General features: G+C 38.4%; 1 protein-coding gene across 1 annotated transcript in view; it reads right to left on the bottom strand.

The window, feature by feature from the left end:
* Window positions 1-16,642, bottom strand: part of LOC121373623 (tyrosine-protein kinase RYK-like) — a 139,880-nt gene that overhangs the window by 45,083 nt on the left and 78,155 nt on the right. Inside the window, exons 3-4 of the mRNA XM_041500327.1 lie at window positions 15,199-15,298; window positions 12,931-13,065 (exon numbers count right to left, since the gene is read on the bottom strand). Coding sequence (XP_041356261.1) covers window positions 12,931-13,065; window positions 15,199-15,298 — 235 coding nt within the window. The remainder of the gene's footprint in view (window positions 1-12,930; window positions 13,066-15,198; window positions 15,299-16,642) is intronic.

Raw genomic sequence — 16,642 nt, 5'->3', positions numbered from 1 at the left:
CAGGCTGGTAGGTACTGGGTTCAGATCCCAGTCGAGGCATGGGATTTTTTATCCAGATACTGACTCCAAACCCTGAGTGAGTGCTCCGCAAGGCTCAATGGGTAGGTGTAAACCACTTGCACCGACCAGTGATCCATAATTGGTTCAACAAAGGCCATGGTTTGTGCTATCCTGCCTGTGGGAAGCGCAAATAAAAGATCCCTTGCTGCTAATCGGAAGAGTAGCCCATGTAGTGGCGACAGCGGGTTTCCTCTCAAAATCTGTGTGGTTCTTAACCATATGTCTGACGCCATATAACCGTAAATAAAATGTGTTGAGTGCGTCGTTAAATAAAACAATTCTTTCTTTCACCAGAGAATAGCTATTAATTTGTTTTTTTGTCCGAGGCATAAAAAAAATCTTTCTTTTTTTCGTTATTTAAACAATAATAAAATAAACAAATTTAAATTCTCCTTTCTAACCCACACTAATTTTTTTTAATAAAAATAAAGTTTTTTGTTTTTTTACTTTAAATGAAATATTTCTGCCAATTGTATTCTACAGAGAATAGCTATTAAGATGTTTTTGGTTTTTTGTCCTGAGGCATAAAAGAATCTTCTTTTTTTTCAATATTTAAATAATAATAAAGTAAGTTTTTAAAAAGTCTTCATTCTCCAATCACCCTCCACCTCACTATTCACTAAAAAATTTACAAAAAGAGGAATTTATTTTACTTTAAATGAACAATGAAAAATTTCTGCCAATTGTCTTCAACAGAGAATAGCTATTAAGATTTTTTTTTTTTTTAGTCCTGAGGCATAAAAGAATCTTAATTATCTGTTGAGCAACTAATTTAATGAGACATTTTTCAAATTACCATGCAGCATGGGAGGGAAGGGGGGGAGTGTAGCCGGCACTGAAGGAGGGAGTGTAGCCGGCACGGGTCTATTAAGTTTCTTTAAAACACTGTCAAGATGAGCGGAATCAATGAGTCGAACACAAAGCAGACGTGATGTAATCTCTCCGACAGACTCTCCAGTTAGCCATTAGTAATTATTGACAAACCAAATGGCCTGCAGTGAACATATGCCAATCAATCCATCATCATACTAATTTCAATTTTTTTTTCGTTTTTTAGCCATGTCTTGGCATTCAAGCAAGATGCACTTTGTATCAATTTTTCATTAAAATGTGTAACTATATTTTTTTGCATTTGATAATAATTTTTAAGTTTAAATGTCAAAGTAAATATGATATGAACTAATAATGAAACCTGTCTAAGCTGGCTCATGGGGGGGAACCTACTATTTGTTTCATTTAGACAGGATCCGGTGTTTCGAGGGTTGTGTTTTAATAGGATTTCAGTATATATATATATTTATATATTTCTCTATCTCTCTCGGAGCGGGATGTAGCTCAGTGGCACAGCGCTTAATCTAGGATCGTTTCCAGTCGGTGGGCCCACTGGGCTATTTCTCGTTCCCGCCAGTGCTCCACAACTGATGTAACAAAGGACGCGGTATGTACTATCCTGTCTGTGGGATGGTGCACATAAAAGATTCCTTGCTGCTAATCAAAAAGAGTAGCCCATGAAGTGGCGACAGCGGGTTTCCTCTCTCAATATCTGCATGGTCCTTAACCATATGTCTGACACCATATAACCATGAATAAAATGTGTTGAGTGCATCGTTAAATAAAACATTTCCTTCCTTCTATCTCTCTCTCTCTCTCTCTCTCTCTCTCTCTCTCTCTCTCTCTCTCTCTCTCTCTCTCTCTCTCTCTCTCTCTCTCTCTCTCTTTCAATCAAGTGTCAAAACAGCCATATGTTAAACACCACATAATTAGTTTTAAAATCTACTGATTAAGTTCATATTAAAGGGACATTCCTGAGTTTGCTGCAATTTTTAAGATGTTATCGACTAACAGCGACCTTTTAACGACTGTAATTACATATCAAATATATTTTTCTGCATTAAATATTAGTGGCTGTATATTAAACGTGTTTCTGATCGTTCTAATATTTGTACTAGGTTAAATTTCATTTTATTTTTCCTAAAAAAGATTTTTTCGTACGTACAAAATTATTTGAAAACAAAATCCAGTTTGGGCTTGTTACAAATATTAAGACGACCAGAAACACATTGAATATACAGACACTGATATTCTAAACAAGAAAATATATTTAATATATAAGTTTAATCGTAGAAATATTTTATTAGTCAGAAACATCTTACAATGCAGCAAACTCGGGAATGTTCCTTTAAGAGAACCACTGCTATTTCTCAATGGAGAGGTTTGTTAACACATTATAAGATACAAATGTTTTTAAAATATATAAACTGGTATATAATTATCATAGTCAAATCTTGTTTATTTAAAGTTTGTTCTGTTTAACGACACCACTAGAGCACACTGGTTTATTAATCATCAGCTATTTGATGTCAAACATTTGGTAATATTTGACTCATATTCTTTGAGGAAACCCACTTCATTTTTCCATTAGAGGCAAGAGATCTTTTATATGCACTTTTCCATAGACAGGACAGCACATATCACGGCCTTTAATACACCAGTTGTGGTGCCCTTGTTGGGAATGCAATTTTTTTTTTTAAATCAGAGAATCGGTCCACTACTATCTTAGCACCAGAGGTGAGCACTCTACCAACTGAGCAATGGATCCTTCCCCTATCATATTCAATCACAAAGATTTGGAATCCAGTTGTCAGCATTATATTATCTACAGTGGAGAAAGGCTAACCATTTCGTGTGATCAGTGTTGACAGCAGCTTTCAGAAACTGGCAAACTGGGAAGTCAACTATGGGATGGAGATACAGGACGTAGGGGTTACTTAGGAACAGTAGCCGAGAAGATAGCCTCTGTTTGTTTATTCTGGTTTCTCTTTCGCCCCAAGGAGCGGAATAAAGCACGTCACCCTGAACCGGTACTGACAGAATCATACCTTCATAATGTTGTAACTGCACATTCTTACACTTACCAAACCCCAGCCAAGATATATGTACATGTTACGATGGATATATATATCCAGCACAAAATTTATGGCTCTGCTACACGTTTTCCACTGAAGGTAAATGTACAACTATGCAGGGCTTAGAATTTTTATAAAATCCACTAGCCATGGGATCAGTGATTTAAAAATTTACTAGCCAGTATTAAAAATTCACTAGCCCTACTTTAAGTCTTAAATACAATTTTACTAATAGTAATAATCAGATATGTCAACTAAAGAGGGAGATAGAACTAAAAAACACTACGGTTGGGGGTGGGGGGTGGGGATGAGAGTGGGGGCAGGATATTAATATTTCACTAGCCATCGGGCATGGCAATAGTAGTTATTTACTAGCCCAACACTGAATATCACTAGCAATGGGAGTGGGACTACCATAATCTAGAAGCCCTCAACTACGGACATGTGTTCTTCTAAAAGTCAAAAGGTGGGGAGGTTTTTTTAACGACACCACTAGAGCACATTGATTAATTTATCATTGGCTATTGGATGTCATGTCAAACATTTGGAAATTCTAACATTTTTCACATTAGTAGTAAGGGATCTTTTATATGCACCATCCCATAGAGAGGAAAGCACATATCAAGACCTTTGGTATTATACCAGTCACTCAGCGGTACAGCACTCGTCCGCTCATTACTGGGCCCAATGGGCTATTTCTCATTCCAAGAAGTGCTCTACAACTGGTGTACCAAAGGTCGTGGTATGTACTATCCTGTCTGTGGGATGGTGCATATAAAAGATCCCTTGCTGTTAATCGAAAAGAGTAGCCAATGAAGTGGCGACAGCGGGTTTCCTCTCTCAATATCTGTGTGGTCCTTAACCATGTCTGATGCCATATAACCAAAAATAAAATGTTTCAAGTATGTCGTTAAATAAAACAGACAGGATAGCACATACCACAGCCTTTGATGTACCAGTTGTGGTGCACTGGCTGGAGCGAGAAATAGTGCAAAGGGCCCACTGATGGGGATCGATCCCTGTCCGACCACGGATAAAGCTAGTTAATAGGGAAATTACCACTAGCTACTGCCAGTAGGAACACTTTATACCAACATTATACTACACAAGGACTTAAAGGAATGCTAAAGCAAGGCTTTTGGACTGGTGTGCATATTCAACAATACATAATGCACATTATTGCTTAATATCAACAAGTATAATCGCATAGTTAATTAATAAAACGGTTAAATGTGACAGATATTATATATAACGGGTGCAGCCATTTTGTACCATCCCAGTGAATACGCCCTCTGGCGAGCTGGTGGTTACGTAATACCTAACGTGTCACGTCAGGAATTAGTCTTCGAACTGAAGAAAGAAAACATACCTGATTTTTGCGGATGCATCGCAATGTTCTGTAATAATAATCATCCCAGTAACACAGCAATGTGTATATGTGGTTTATTTTTCAATACAAAATAAACCACCATTGTCAAAGTGTTGAAATAACTGTATTATATTTTGTGTATAAATTAACCCATGTACTGAAATAATAGTCGGAGTGTTTTCTTGTTTAATTGGTCTTTTCTTTCCGTGGCCTGTACCTGTGGTTCTTGATTGGCAGGTGTATATTTAGACGGTCCCTAGACACTGTGTCTGGACACACTAAAAAGATATGCCTCTTTTATTAAGATCACAGGGTATTGTGTGATAATCTCAAATCGTAATGGATTTTACCAGCTTTATTACTGTAAGTAATTCTGTAAAACCCTTGATTAAGTAGACTTTTCAATCTAAAATCACAAAACTGACCAATTACGTCGTCCCCCAAAAAAGAAAATTATCACTTGGGTATTGTGAGTGGTCGTTTTTGCTCGAACGTATCCTACCAATAGGCCTAATAATATGCATTTTTTCTTTGGATTTTTAAAAAGAAAAAAATACTATAACTCCATTTCGTTATATTGAAATATATTTAGTTAAATATTTTTTATACTATTAAGTCATTTATGTTGTTTTACAAGTCAGGTTGATTAAAGCGAAGCGCCTTGTCGTAAATTAGAGCATTTGTTTACACTGTGCATAATAGAGAAGTTGGACCTGACGTCACTTCGCCCCAAGCTATACCACCGGATGTCACAAAAACGAAACAAAATGGCTGCCCCCAGTTAGCAGGAATAATCATGGTTTTTTATTAATTCAAAAATTATGTGTTTTTCATTTGTTAAAGTGTCAGTATGTGTTGGTGGTCCGGGTATGCATCTTTCCAACACATACGGCTCTTGTTGGAGTTTAGTCTACCTTTAATGGATCAAATGCTAGTGTTTTCTTATTTCAGACAAGGATTTAGCATATCCAGCATTGTTGTTTTCTCATTTATATAATGAAACCCAACTGCATGTGCCTGTCAGAATCAGTAAAAAAAACCCTGGTGCATGTCGAAACCCAACTAAAACCTGCGTCTTAGCAAAAATGCAATCACCAACTATACATACATATACAGCCTGAAGAAACCAGTACTGCTAACTGTGAATAAACAAAGAGAAAGAAGGCCTTCTTTCTCCGGGTTCTTTCTCAAATCACATTTTCCTTTTAACCAATGTTGACACTGCATCAAAGAACCTTTTTTCTTCTTCTTTTTTTCTCTCCCAATAATGCTGTACACTTTGGTAAACAAAACAAGCTAGGCCTTTGATGTGATATCATATTCTGAGTTAATTTCAGGAATAATTGCAGTAGACAGGTTTTTATCAGCCGTGATACCTTAGACCTCAGAACAATATTAGTAATATATTTTTAGGAACATACACGAGTAATTTGATTCGGGACAAAAACCAGAATGCTGGTCTGTCTAATGAACAATTTGCCAGGTTTGTTAAAAGTCGTAGCAGAGCGGCAGGAAACCAATTAAGACAAGTTTGGTGAACACAGTTATTGGAATTTACTACCAAGCATCACATGTATTTTCATATGTTTGACAGTAGCTAAATTAGTAGTGGTTTAATTAATGTAGTGAATAACATTCATATATATATATATATATATGAGAAGAGTTTCATCGCAAAACGCGATAAACACCACTATACACACCCAATCCTAAAAACGTTTTATTCCAAACCACCATAAACACCACTCCAGTTTCTCTGCAATCTGCGATGTATCCTCAGACAATTGTATCGCATTTTGCTAAAACTCAATTCGAACTGGTATTTGTCTACGTGTGAACAGTGTCTGAGTGGTGTTCACACAAAGGTGTGTGTGCGTGCATGTGTGCGTGCTTGTGTGTGTGTGTGTGTGTGTATGTATGCAAAAAGGGTGAATGTTCCATCTTAGAAGTCAAACATGTCAGTACCAATGTTCCACTCTAATTTTAAAGAGTCATTATTTCATATTGAGAGTTAACATTTAAAAAAAAAACCAGGATTAATTATTCCACGTTATTGAAGAGATACATTTCCAATCTTTATATGTAAACATTGCTTTTTCAATTTAACTCTTTCAATTTAACATTTAATATTCCATCTTGGAATTCAAAGTTCCATTCAATGTTCCACATTAAAATGAATTTATTAATCTTATGATTCAAAGTTCCATCTTAGGGTTAAATATTCCTTCTTAATATTCAATATTTTAGTCTTCATAGTCTGTTCTTACGATTAACTATTTTGTCTTTATGAGAGAAAGGCAATGTGGCGATGTTATACCCATCACTGCCCCTTGCAATGAAGTCACTTTTGGATGGATCCTCACACTACTAGAGCACACTGATTAACTAATCACTGGCTATTGCAGCCCCTGTAATTGCCCACAGCAATCAGCAATACCGTGGAGATTGCTGTGGAGTTTTTAATACTCCACGGCTCGTTTTGCCTTGTTTTTTTTCAATGGCATGTTTTTTTGCCATGGACATTTTCTTAATTGCAGGGGTTGCTATTGGGTGTCAAACATTTGTGTAAATCTGACAGTCTTAGAGAGGAAACCCGCCACAGAAAGTTCTGTCCAAGTTAGGTTTGAGGCTGATACAGACCCAGTGAAATACACCAGCCTTAAATGGCTTAACCACTGCGTCCACGGATCGTGAAGACACGTAACCAATAGCACTGTTTATCTCATCTTTTTCCAGCCAATCACTGAGCTGGTCACATTATATATCTATACATACCTGATATACTGTAAGTGAGATACGCATATGGATGCACCCAAATCGGAGGTCCAAGCGTGAAAACCGCTGCTGTTTTCATAATATAATTGTTTGACAAGTGTAATCTGTGAATCGTATTAGCGGAGCTAGGTAAACAATTAGCTCTAAATCCACAGCAAGTTAATGCTATTAACTCGTGAGAAATATCATTCACACCTCATTATGAACTGGTTGGCAGCGAACATGCTTTCATCCCATGCCGTCTGGTAACTCCAGGAGTTGAAGACCAGTAGGACTTGTGGGGGGCTGGGGAGTGAGACAGAGGGGGGAGGCAGTGAGAGGAAAACCAGTTATGATTTCTAAACCTTCTGTCGCACGAAGAAGTGTACGTGATATACAGCGAACATTCTGTCGTGATTAACTAAACAAATTTCAGATATCACTACACAATTCTAAAACGTTAAAAGTTTATTTGTTTTGTTTAATGACACCACTAGAGCACACTGAATTAATAATCATCAGCTATTAGATGTCAAACATTTTGTAATTTTTGACATATAGTTTTAGAGAAAAGCCGCAACATTTTTTCATTAGTAGCAAGGGATCTTTATATGCGCCATCCCACAGACAAGATAACACATGCCATATTCTTTGATATACCAGTCGTGGTGCAGTGGCTGGAGCTAGAAATAGCTCAATGGGGCCACCTATGGGGATCGATCCTAGACAGACCACTCATCAGGCGAGTGCTTTACCACTGGACTATATCCCACTGCATGTTACTGAATTTTCAACAGTGACTAATAAATGTTTTTAAAAAAAGTTCTCTGTGTTATAGGTAGGGAATTCAGTGAAGTATAGGCAGAGAATCAAAACAAAGAAAGAAAGACATGTTTTATTTAACGACGCACTAAACACATTTTATTTACTGTTATATGGCATCAGACATATATGGTAAAGAACCACACAGATATATAGAGAGGAAACCCGCTGTCGCCACTTCATGGGCTACTCTTTTTTCGATTAGCATCAAGGGATCTTTTATATGCACCACCCCCCGGACAGGATAGCACATACCACGGCTTTTGATGTACCAGTCATGGTGCACTGGCTGGAGCGAGAAATAGCCCAATGGGCCCACCGACGGAGATCAATCCCAAATCGACTGTGCATCAAGCGAGTGCTTTACCACTGGGCTACGTCTCGCTCCAGAATCAAAACAGACCATAAGATTGCTGGAATCATGTCCTATAATGGTATATCAGAGAAGAGAGAAATGTCTGTTGAACACCCAAGCACTGTGTCTAGCATATTATGACAGTTGTGATATATGAATGGTCAGATGGATTGATGGGTGGATAAATGGATGGATGGATGGATGGATGGATATATGGATGGATAAATGGATGGATGGATGGATATATGGATGGATATATGGATGGATGGATGGATGGATGGATGGATATATATATGGATGGATGGATGGATGGATGGATGGATGGATGGATGGATGGATGGATGGATATATGGATGGATGGATGGATGGATGGATGGATGGATGGATGGATGGATGGATATATATATGGATGGATGGATGGATATATGGATGGATGGATGGATGGATGGATGGATGGATGGATGGATGGATGGATGGATGGATGGATTGATGGATGGATGGATGGATGGATGGATATATATATGGATGGATGGATGGATGGATGGATGGATATATGGATGGATGGATGGATGGATGGATGGATATATGGATGGATGGATGGATGGATGGATGGATGGGTTGGTGAATGGATAAATGGTTGAGTGAGTAGGTGGGTGGTTTGTTTTGGGTGGATGGGTGGATTAATCGATGAATGGATGGGTTGGTGGGTTGGTGGATTGATGGATGGATGGATGGATGGATGGATGGAGATGAAGGCCACACACACAGATGCATGCTCATGCACATACATACTCACCCCAGACAAAACACAATCATTAAACTTGATACAAAATGAAAGCCCATTTAAAATGATGTAAATACACTTGAGGAAATTTACATTTCAGACTGAAACGCCCACACAACAGAAGTAAAAACAAAACCTATGTAATTTTCATTTTCTTTTCCTATCTGCATCACATTTTATTGAATTACTTTTGAGTCAAGGATACCATGTTGAATTGTAAGGGTTTCAAGTGGCTGAGGTGCCATTGTTATCTGCGAATGGTTACCAGGTGATAAAACAAAACACAGTAAGATGGCAATTCATTCTTGTGAATTATTGTGTATATAAACCCATTCCAATGTACAAGCAGCTGGTTTTAATACTGTCTGCATAACCAATGTAAAAGCCACTTGTCTTCCACAGCCAGCATTCAGTAAGGGCCGTTCCAGAATTGAACACAAGGGGAGATGGGAAAGAAAGAAAGAAATGTTTTATTTAACGACGCACTCAACACATTTTATTTACGGTTATATGGAGTTGGATATATATTCATGAGCTAGTCTTTCTGATTAGCAGCAAGGAATCTTTTCTAGGAATCTAGCCCATTGTGTCCACCAACGTGGATCAATCCTAGACTGACTGCGCATCAAGCGAACGCTTTACCACTGGACTACATCCCACCCCCAGAAATGGAAGGAAGAAAATGGACTACCAAGGACTCCATTGGAAAGAAATGAAAGGGCCACCTTAGCCCAATGGGCCCACCGATAGGGATCGATCCCACACCGACCTGTCTTCAAGCGAGCGCTATACCACTGGGCTACGTCCAGCCCCGGGGAGATGTGAGGCACATCAATTATGTGTCAAAATTTGTCTTGTTTAACGAAACCACTAGAACACATTGATTAATTATATTAATCATCTGCTAATGGATGTCAAATATTTGATCATTCTGAGGTTATGGTCTTAAGAGGCAGCAGGATGTAGCCTAGTGGTATAGCGCTCGCCTGACGTGCGGTCACTCTAGGATCGATCACCATCGGTGGGCCCAATGGGCTATTTCTCATTCCAGCCAGTGTACCACAACTGGTATACCAAAGGCTATGGTATATGCTATCCTGTCTGTGGGATGGAGCATATAAAAGATCCCTTGCTACTAATCGAAAAACATTTTGTGTCCTGGACAGAGGAGCCGACCAAGGCCAACACCTGCGCCCATGACAGGCATGCACTACAACAGCTTGCTCTAAACGTTCACGTAAAACCCTATGACCTGACCTAACTGAAAAATGTGGCAAGTTTCCTCTCTATATGTCAGAATTACCAAATGTCTGACATACAATAGCCGATGATGAATAAATAAATGTGCTCTAGTGGTGTTGTTACACAAAACAAAACTTTAATATTTTTAGAGAAATATTTTATATTCTTAAATTTTCCCCTTAGAATAAAGAGATGTTTCACATGTACCTTCCCAGACAGGACAGCACACACCACAGCCTTTGATATATACACCAGTCATGGGGTATTGGCTGGGATGGGGGAAAAGACAGTTAAAGAACAGGCCCATTTTGCATTTGTAAATAATGTTATGAGTATGGTGAGGCAATATTTCAGCTTCAACATGTAAGATCAAATCTGAACGAAAGGAAGAAAGAAAAAAAAAGGTTCAAGCATGCCTGTCTTCGGCATATCCTCCGAATATATCCCAGACAAATCTGCTCCAGTCCGAGTGATGTTAAGAAGAAGATTATTCTTTAAAAGTAGGCTGATGACGGTAAAACCGGTAAACCGTCTACTCAAAAGTATTAACATGTGTACCTACTTGTGTAGGCTAGTTGCATTAAATTCAACATGAATGGTGGCTGAATGTTCACAATCATAACAAATGGTGACGGGTGGGACTATAGTCTAGTAGAAGGAGGAAATGTTTTATTTAACGACGCACTCAACACATTTTATTTACAGTTATATGGCGTCAGACATATGGTTAAGAACCACACAGATATTGAGAGAGGAAACCCACTGTAGCCACTTCATGGGCTACTCTTTTCGATTAGCAGCAAGGGATCTTTTATATGCACCATCCCATAGACAGAATAGTACATATCACAGCCTTTGTTACACCAGTTGTGGAGCACTGGCTAGAACGAGAAATAAGTTTAGTAGAAATACACTACAAAAATGGATCCAGTGAGGGGGAGGGGGTGGGGGGACAGGTTACCTGGGTTTTATTTCTTCTTTTTTTTCTTTTTTTTGGGGGGTGGGGGGTGGGGGGGTGGGACGTAGCCCAGTGGTAAAGGGCTCGCTTGATGCACAGTCAGTCTGGGATTGATCCCCATTGGTGGGCCCATTGGGCCATTTCTTGTCACAGCCAGTGCACCACGATTGGTATATCAAAATGCTGTGGCATGTGCTATCCTGTCTGTGGGATGGTGCATATAAAAGATCCCTTGCTACTAATGGAAAAATGTAGCAAGTTTCTTCTCTATGACCGCGTCAAAATGACCATATGTTTGAAATCCAATAGCCGATGATTAATAAATCAGTGTGCTCTAGTGGTGTCGTTAAACAAAACAAACTTTACTTTTTTTCATGGGGTTTCCCTTTTCACGAGTTGTTCCATGTGCTCTATTCCCCTTACTCCCCCTGGATTTCCTGGATCTGCCCCTGCACTAACGACAGTAAAACAGCTCAGATGGCACACGCCTCTGAGATTTCAACATTTCTGTAAACTATTTATGGGGTGTGCAAAAACAAATTCAGCTAATTCATTTCTTTTTTGCATAACCTGTCATGATTTCCTAAAAGTAAGGTGTGAACAGAAAAAGAGAAGGAAGGATAGAAATGTTTTATTTAACGACACACTCAACACATTATACTTATGGTTATATGGCATCAGACATATGGTTAAGGACCACACAGATATTGAGAGAGGAAACCCGCTATCGCCACTCCATGGGCTACTCTTTTCGATTAGCAGCAAGGGATCTTTTATATGCACCATCCCACAGCCTTTATTATACCTGTTGTGGAGCACTGGCTGGAACGAGAAATAGCCCAATGGGTCCACCGAAGGGGATCGATCCAAGACCGACTGCGCATCAAGCGAACACTTTACCACTGGGCTGTCCCGCCCCTCAGATAAATGGTTACACAAAAGTAGCTTGCACTGGCAATGGGTAAACTAAACTCTCATTCTTGCAATTTTTCAGAGATCTGTGGTCATGTCATTCAGATTTAAAAGTTTCTTTTGTTTAACAACACCACTAGAGCACATTTATTAATTAAGCATCACCATCACACTTTATTTGCACTTTCCCACAGACAGTAAAGCACATACCATAGCCTTTGACCAGTTGATGTGCACTGGTTGGAACAGGAAAAAAAACTAATCAATTTATAGACCTATGACTGGCTGCTCCTAGGTGATGACCAGGTCACCAATACCATACGTCCAATAAAAAAACAGCACGGTGAAAATCAATTACACTGAGACGTAAAGTTAATCATGTGTCTGTGACGCATAAGTCAGCTACAAGTGCAAAGGGTTGTAAATATCTTTTAGTCGATAAAGATGTTAAAATTTGCTTAAAACCTGGTTTTTGAGGATACGTAAGAAACAGAATAATACATTCATGTCCGTTAGATACCATTTATCTCACAACTCATTATGTACAGTTTAAAACATCTCGTTGTGAGATAATTAGAAAATTTGTTTCTAATTTTCATTATTATTCATACTTACCTAGTACTAGCACAACAACTATGCTATACAACCTGAGTCATCTCCTCCACTGCAGAATAGTTGTTGTGCTAGTACAGTAAGTTGAATAAGACTAATGGTATCTAACGGTCACTCATGTATTATTGTCTGTAAGTAGAGTATGAGACTCCCTACCTTTGATGCACATCTTCCTCCTCTTGAAGTTGAGGACGGTGAGGTTGGATGCGGAGAAGATGCTGATGTCCATGGTGATGGTGACGTCCACCTCCGCACTCATCTCGCCCGTGCATGGCAGCTTCACGCGGAACACTGAAATAGTACACAACATCTTTACTCATAAAACATGGGAATAGTACAGGAGATCTTTACTCATAAAACACGGAAATACTACAGGAAATCTTTACTCATAAAACACGGAAATAGCACAGGAGATCTTTACTCATAAAACACAGAAATAGCACAGGAGATCTTTACCCATAAAACATGGAAATAGTACAGGAGATCTTTACTCATAAAACACGGAAATAGTACAGGAGATGTTTACTCATAAAACACGGAAATAGTACAGGAGATTTGTTATTCATAAAACACAGAAATAGTACAGGAGATCTTTACTCATAACACACAGAAATAGTACAGGAGATTTTTACTCATAAAACACGGAAATAGTACAGGAGATTTTTGCTCATAAAACACGGAAATAGTACAGGAGATTTTTACTCATAAAACACGGAAATAGTATAGGAGATTTGTTATTCATAAAACACAGAAATAGTACAGGAGATCTTTACTCATAAAACACGGAAATAGTACAAGAGATCTTTACTCATAAAACACTGAAATAGTACAGGAGATCTTTACTCATAAAACAAGGAAATAGTACAGGAGATTTGTTATTCATAAAACACGGAAATAGTACAGATCTTTACTCATAAAACACTGAAATAGTACAGATTTTTATTCCTAAAACACGGAAATATTACAGGAGATTTTTACTCATAAAACACTGAAATAGTACACGAGATTTTTACTCATAAAACACGGAAATAGTACAGGAGATTTGTTATTCATAAAACATGGAAATAGTATAGGAGATCTTTACTCATAAAACACTGAAATAGTACAGGAGGTTTTTATTCATAAAACACTGAAATAGTACAGGAGATCTTTACTCTTAAAACACTGAAATAGTACAGGAGATGTTTACTCATAAAACACGGAAATAGTACAGGAGATTTGTTATTCATAAAACACAGAAATAGTACAGGAGATCTTTACTCATAACACACAGAAATAGTACAGGAGATTTTTACTCATAAAACACGGAAATAGTACAGGAGATTTTTGCTCATAAAACACGGAAATAGTACAGGAGATTTTTACTCATAAAACACGGAAATAGTATAGGAGATTTGTTATTCATAAAACACAGAAATAGTACAGGAGATCTTTACTCATAAACACGGAAATAGTACAAGAGATCTTTACTCATAAAACACTGAAATAGTACAGGAGATCTTTACTCATAAAACAAGGAAATAGTACAGGAGATTTGTTATTCATAAAACACGGAAATAGTACAGATCTTTACTCATAAAACACTGAAATAGTACAGATTTTTATTCCTAAAACACGGAAATATTACAGGAGATTTTTACTCATAAAACACTGAAATAGTACACGAGATTTTTACTCATAAAACACGGAAATAGTACAGGAGATTTGTTATTCATAAAACATGGAAATAGTATAGGAGATCTTTACTCATAAAACACTGAAATAGTACAGGAGGTTTTTATTCATAAAACACTGAAATAGTACAGGAGATCTTTACTCTTAAAACACTGAAATAGTACAGGAGATCTTTACTCATAAAACACGGAAATAGTACAGGAGATTTGTTATTCATAAAACACAGAAATAGTACAGGAGATCTTTACTCATAAAACATAGAAATAGTACAGGAGATCTTTACTCATAAAACATGGAAATAGTACAGGAGATCTTTACTCATAACACACAGGAATAGTACAGGAGATCTTTACTCATAAAACACTGAAATAGTACAGGAGAAGATCTTTACTCATAAAACAAGGAAACAGTACAGGAGATTTTTACTCATAAAACACGGAAATAGTACAGGAGATCTTTACTCATAAAACACTCTCATGGGCTACTCTTTTCAATTAGCAGCAAGGGATCTTTTATATGCACTATCCCACAGACAGGATAGTACATACCCCTGCCTTTGTTACACCAGTTGTGGAGCACTGGCTGGAATGAGAAATAGCCCAATGGGCCCACCGATGGCAATCGATCCTAGATTGATCACGCATCAGGCGAGCGCTGTACCACTAAGCTACATCCCGTCCCTGGTTGAAATGGATTAGTTAAAAGGTTTTCAGTCAGATGGTTAGGTCAGCCTGAGTGGGCAATCATTACCCTGTAGGTCTTTGGGTACGGTTCCTCCATTGGATATGTTCGCTTCAGGCTGTCTCATAGCCCGTGGATGAGAAACAGAGAATTTCATGTTGTAGTACATCTGAAACAAAATAAATAAATATTTCTTTATTTTATCACCTTCATTCATCAAGGAGAACAATGTTATAACATCAGGATCAACATTTTGTTTAATATTGCGTCCCAATTTGCTATGCAAGATTCAGAAATTGAGAAAAGATTTTAAAATATTAAACAGTAGTCATAACAAGTGGCAGGGATGACATAACAAATGGGAGGGATAACTACAGATTGCTGGGATGACATAACAAATATGAGGGGTGTCATAACAAATGGCTGGGATGTCATAACAAGTGGCTGGGATGTCATAACAAGAGGCTGGGATGTCACAAGTGGCAGCGATGTCATAACAAGTGGCTGAGATATTATAACAAGTGGCTGAGATGTCATAACAGTGGCAGCAATATCATAACAAGTGGCTGGGATGTCATAACAAGTGGCTGGGATGTCATAACAAGTGGCTGGGATGTCATAACAAGTGGCTGGGATGTCATAACAAGTGGCTGGGATGTCATAACAAGTGGCTAGGATGTCATAACAAGTGGCCTGAATGTCATAAAAAGTGGTAGGGATGTCATAACAAGTGGTAGGGATGTCACAACAAGTGGCTGGGATGTCATAACAAGTGGCTATGATGTCATAACAAGTGGCCTGAATGTCATAACAAGTGGTAGGGATGTCATAACAAGTGGCAGGGATATCCTAACCAGTGCCAGGGATGTCATAACAAGTGGCTTGGGTGCTGGAATGTCATAACAAGGGACAGGGATGTCCTAATACTTTTATTCTTAGTGACATCACTGAGTGGGATGTACATGTACCTCATTTGGTGATTTGTATATGCATGCAAGTACAATATGTCTTTGTGTCTGTCTGTGTGTCTGTCTGTCTTTGTGTCTGTCTTTGTGTCTGTCTGCGTGTGTCTGTCTTTGTGTCTGTCTGCGTGTGTCTGTCTTCGTGTGTCTGTCTTCGTGTGTCTGTCTTTGTGTCTGTCTGCGTGTGTCTGCATGTGTCTGTCTTTGTGTCTGTCTTTGTGTCTGTCTGCGTGTGTCTGTCTTTGTGTCTGTCTTTGTGTCTGTCTGCGTGTGTCTGTCTTTGTGTCTGTCTTTGTGTCTGTCTGTGTGTGTCTGCGTGTGTCTGTCTTTGTGTCTGTCTTTGTGTGTCTGCGTGTGTCTGTCTTTGTGTGTGTGTGCATGCATGTGTGTGTTTTGTGTGTGTTTTGTGTGTGTGTGTCTATGTGTGTATGTGTGTGTCTGTGTGTGTGTGTGTCTCTTCTCTCTCTCTCTCTCTCTCTCTCTCTCTCTCTCTCTCTGTGTGTGTGTGTGTGTGTGTGTGTGTGTGTGTGTGTGTATGTGTCTGTGTGTGT

This window comes from Gigantopelta aegis, chromosome 1 (assembly GCF_016097555.1).
Source record: "Gigantopelta aegis isolate Gae_Host chromosome 1, Gae_host_genome, whole genome shotgun sequence".
NCBI classification, from domain to species: Eukaryota; Metazoa; Mollusca; class Gastropoda; order Neomphalida; family Peltospiridae; genus Gigantopelta; species Gigantopelta aegis.
This window is presented reverse-complemented; position numbering and strand designations above follow the sequence as displayed.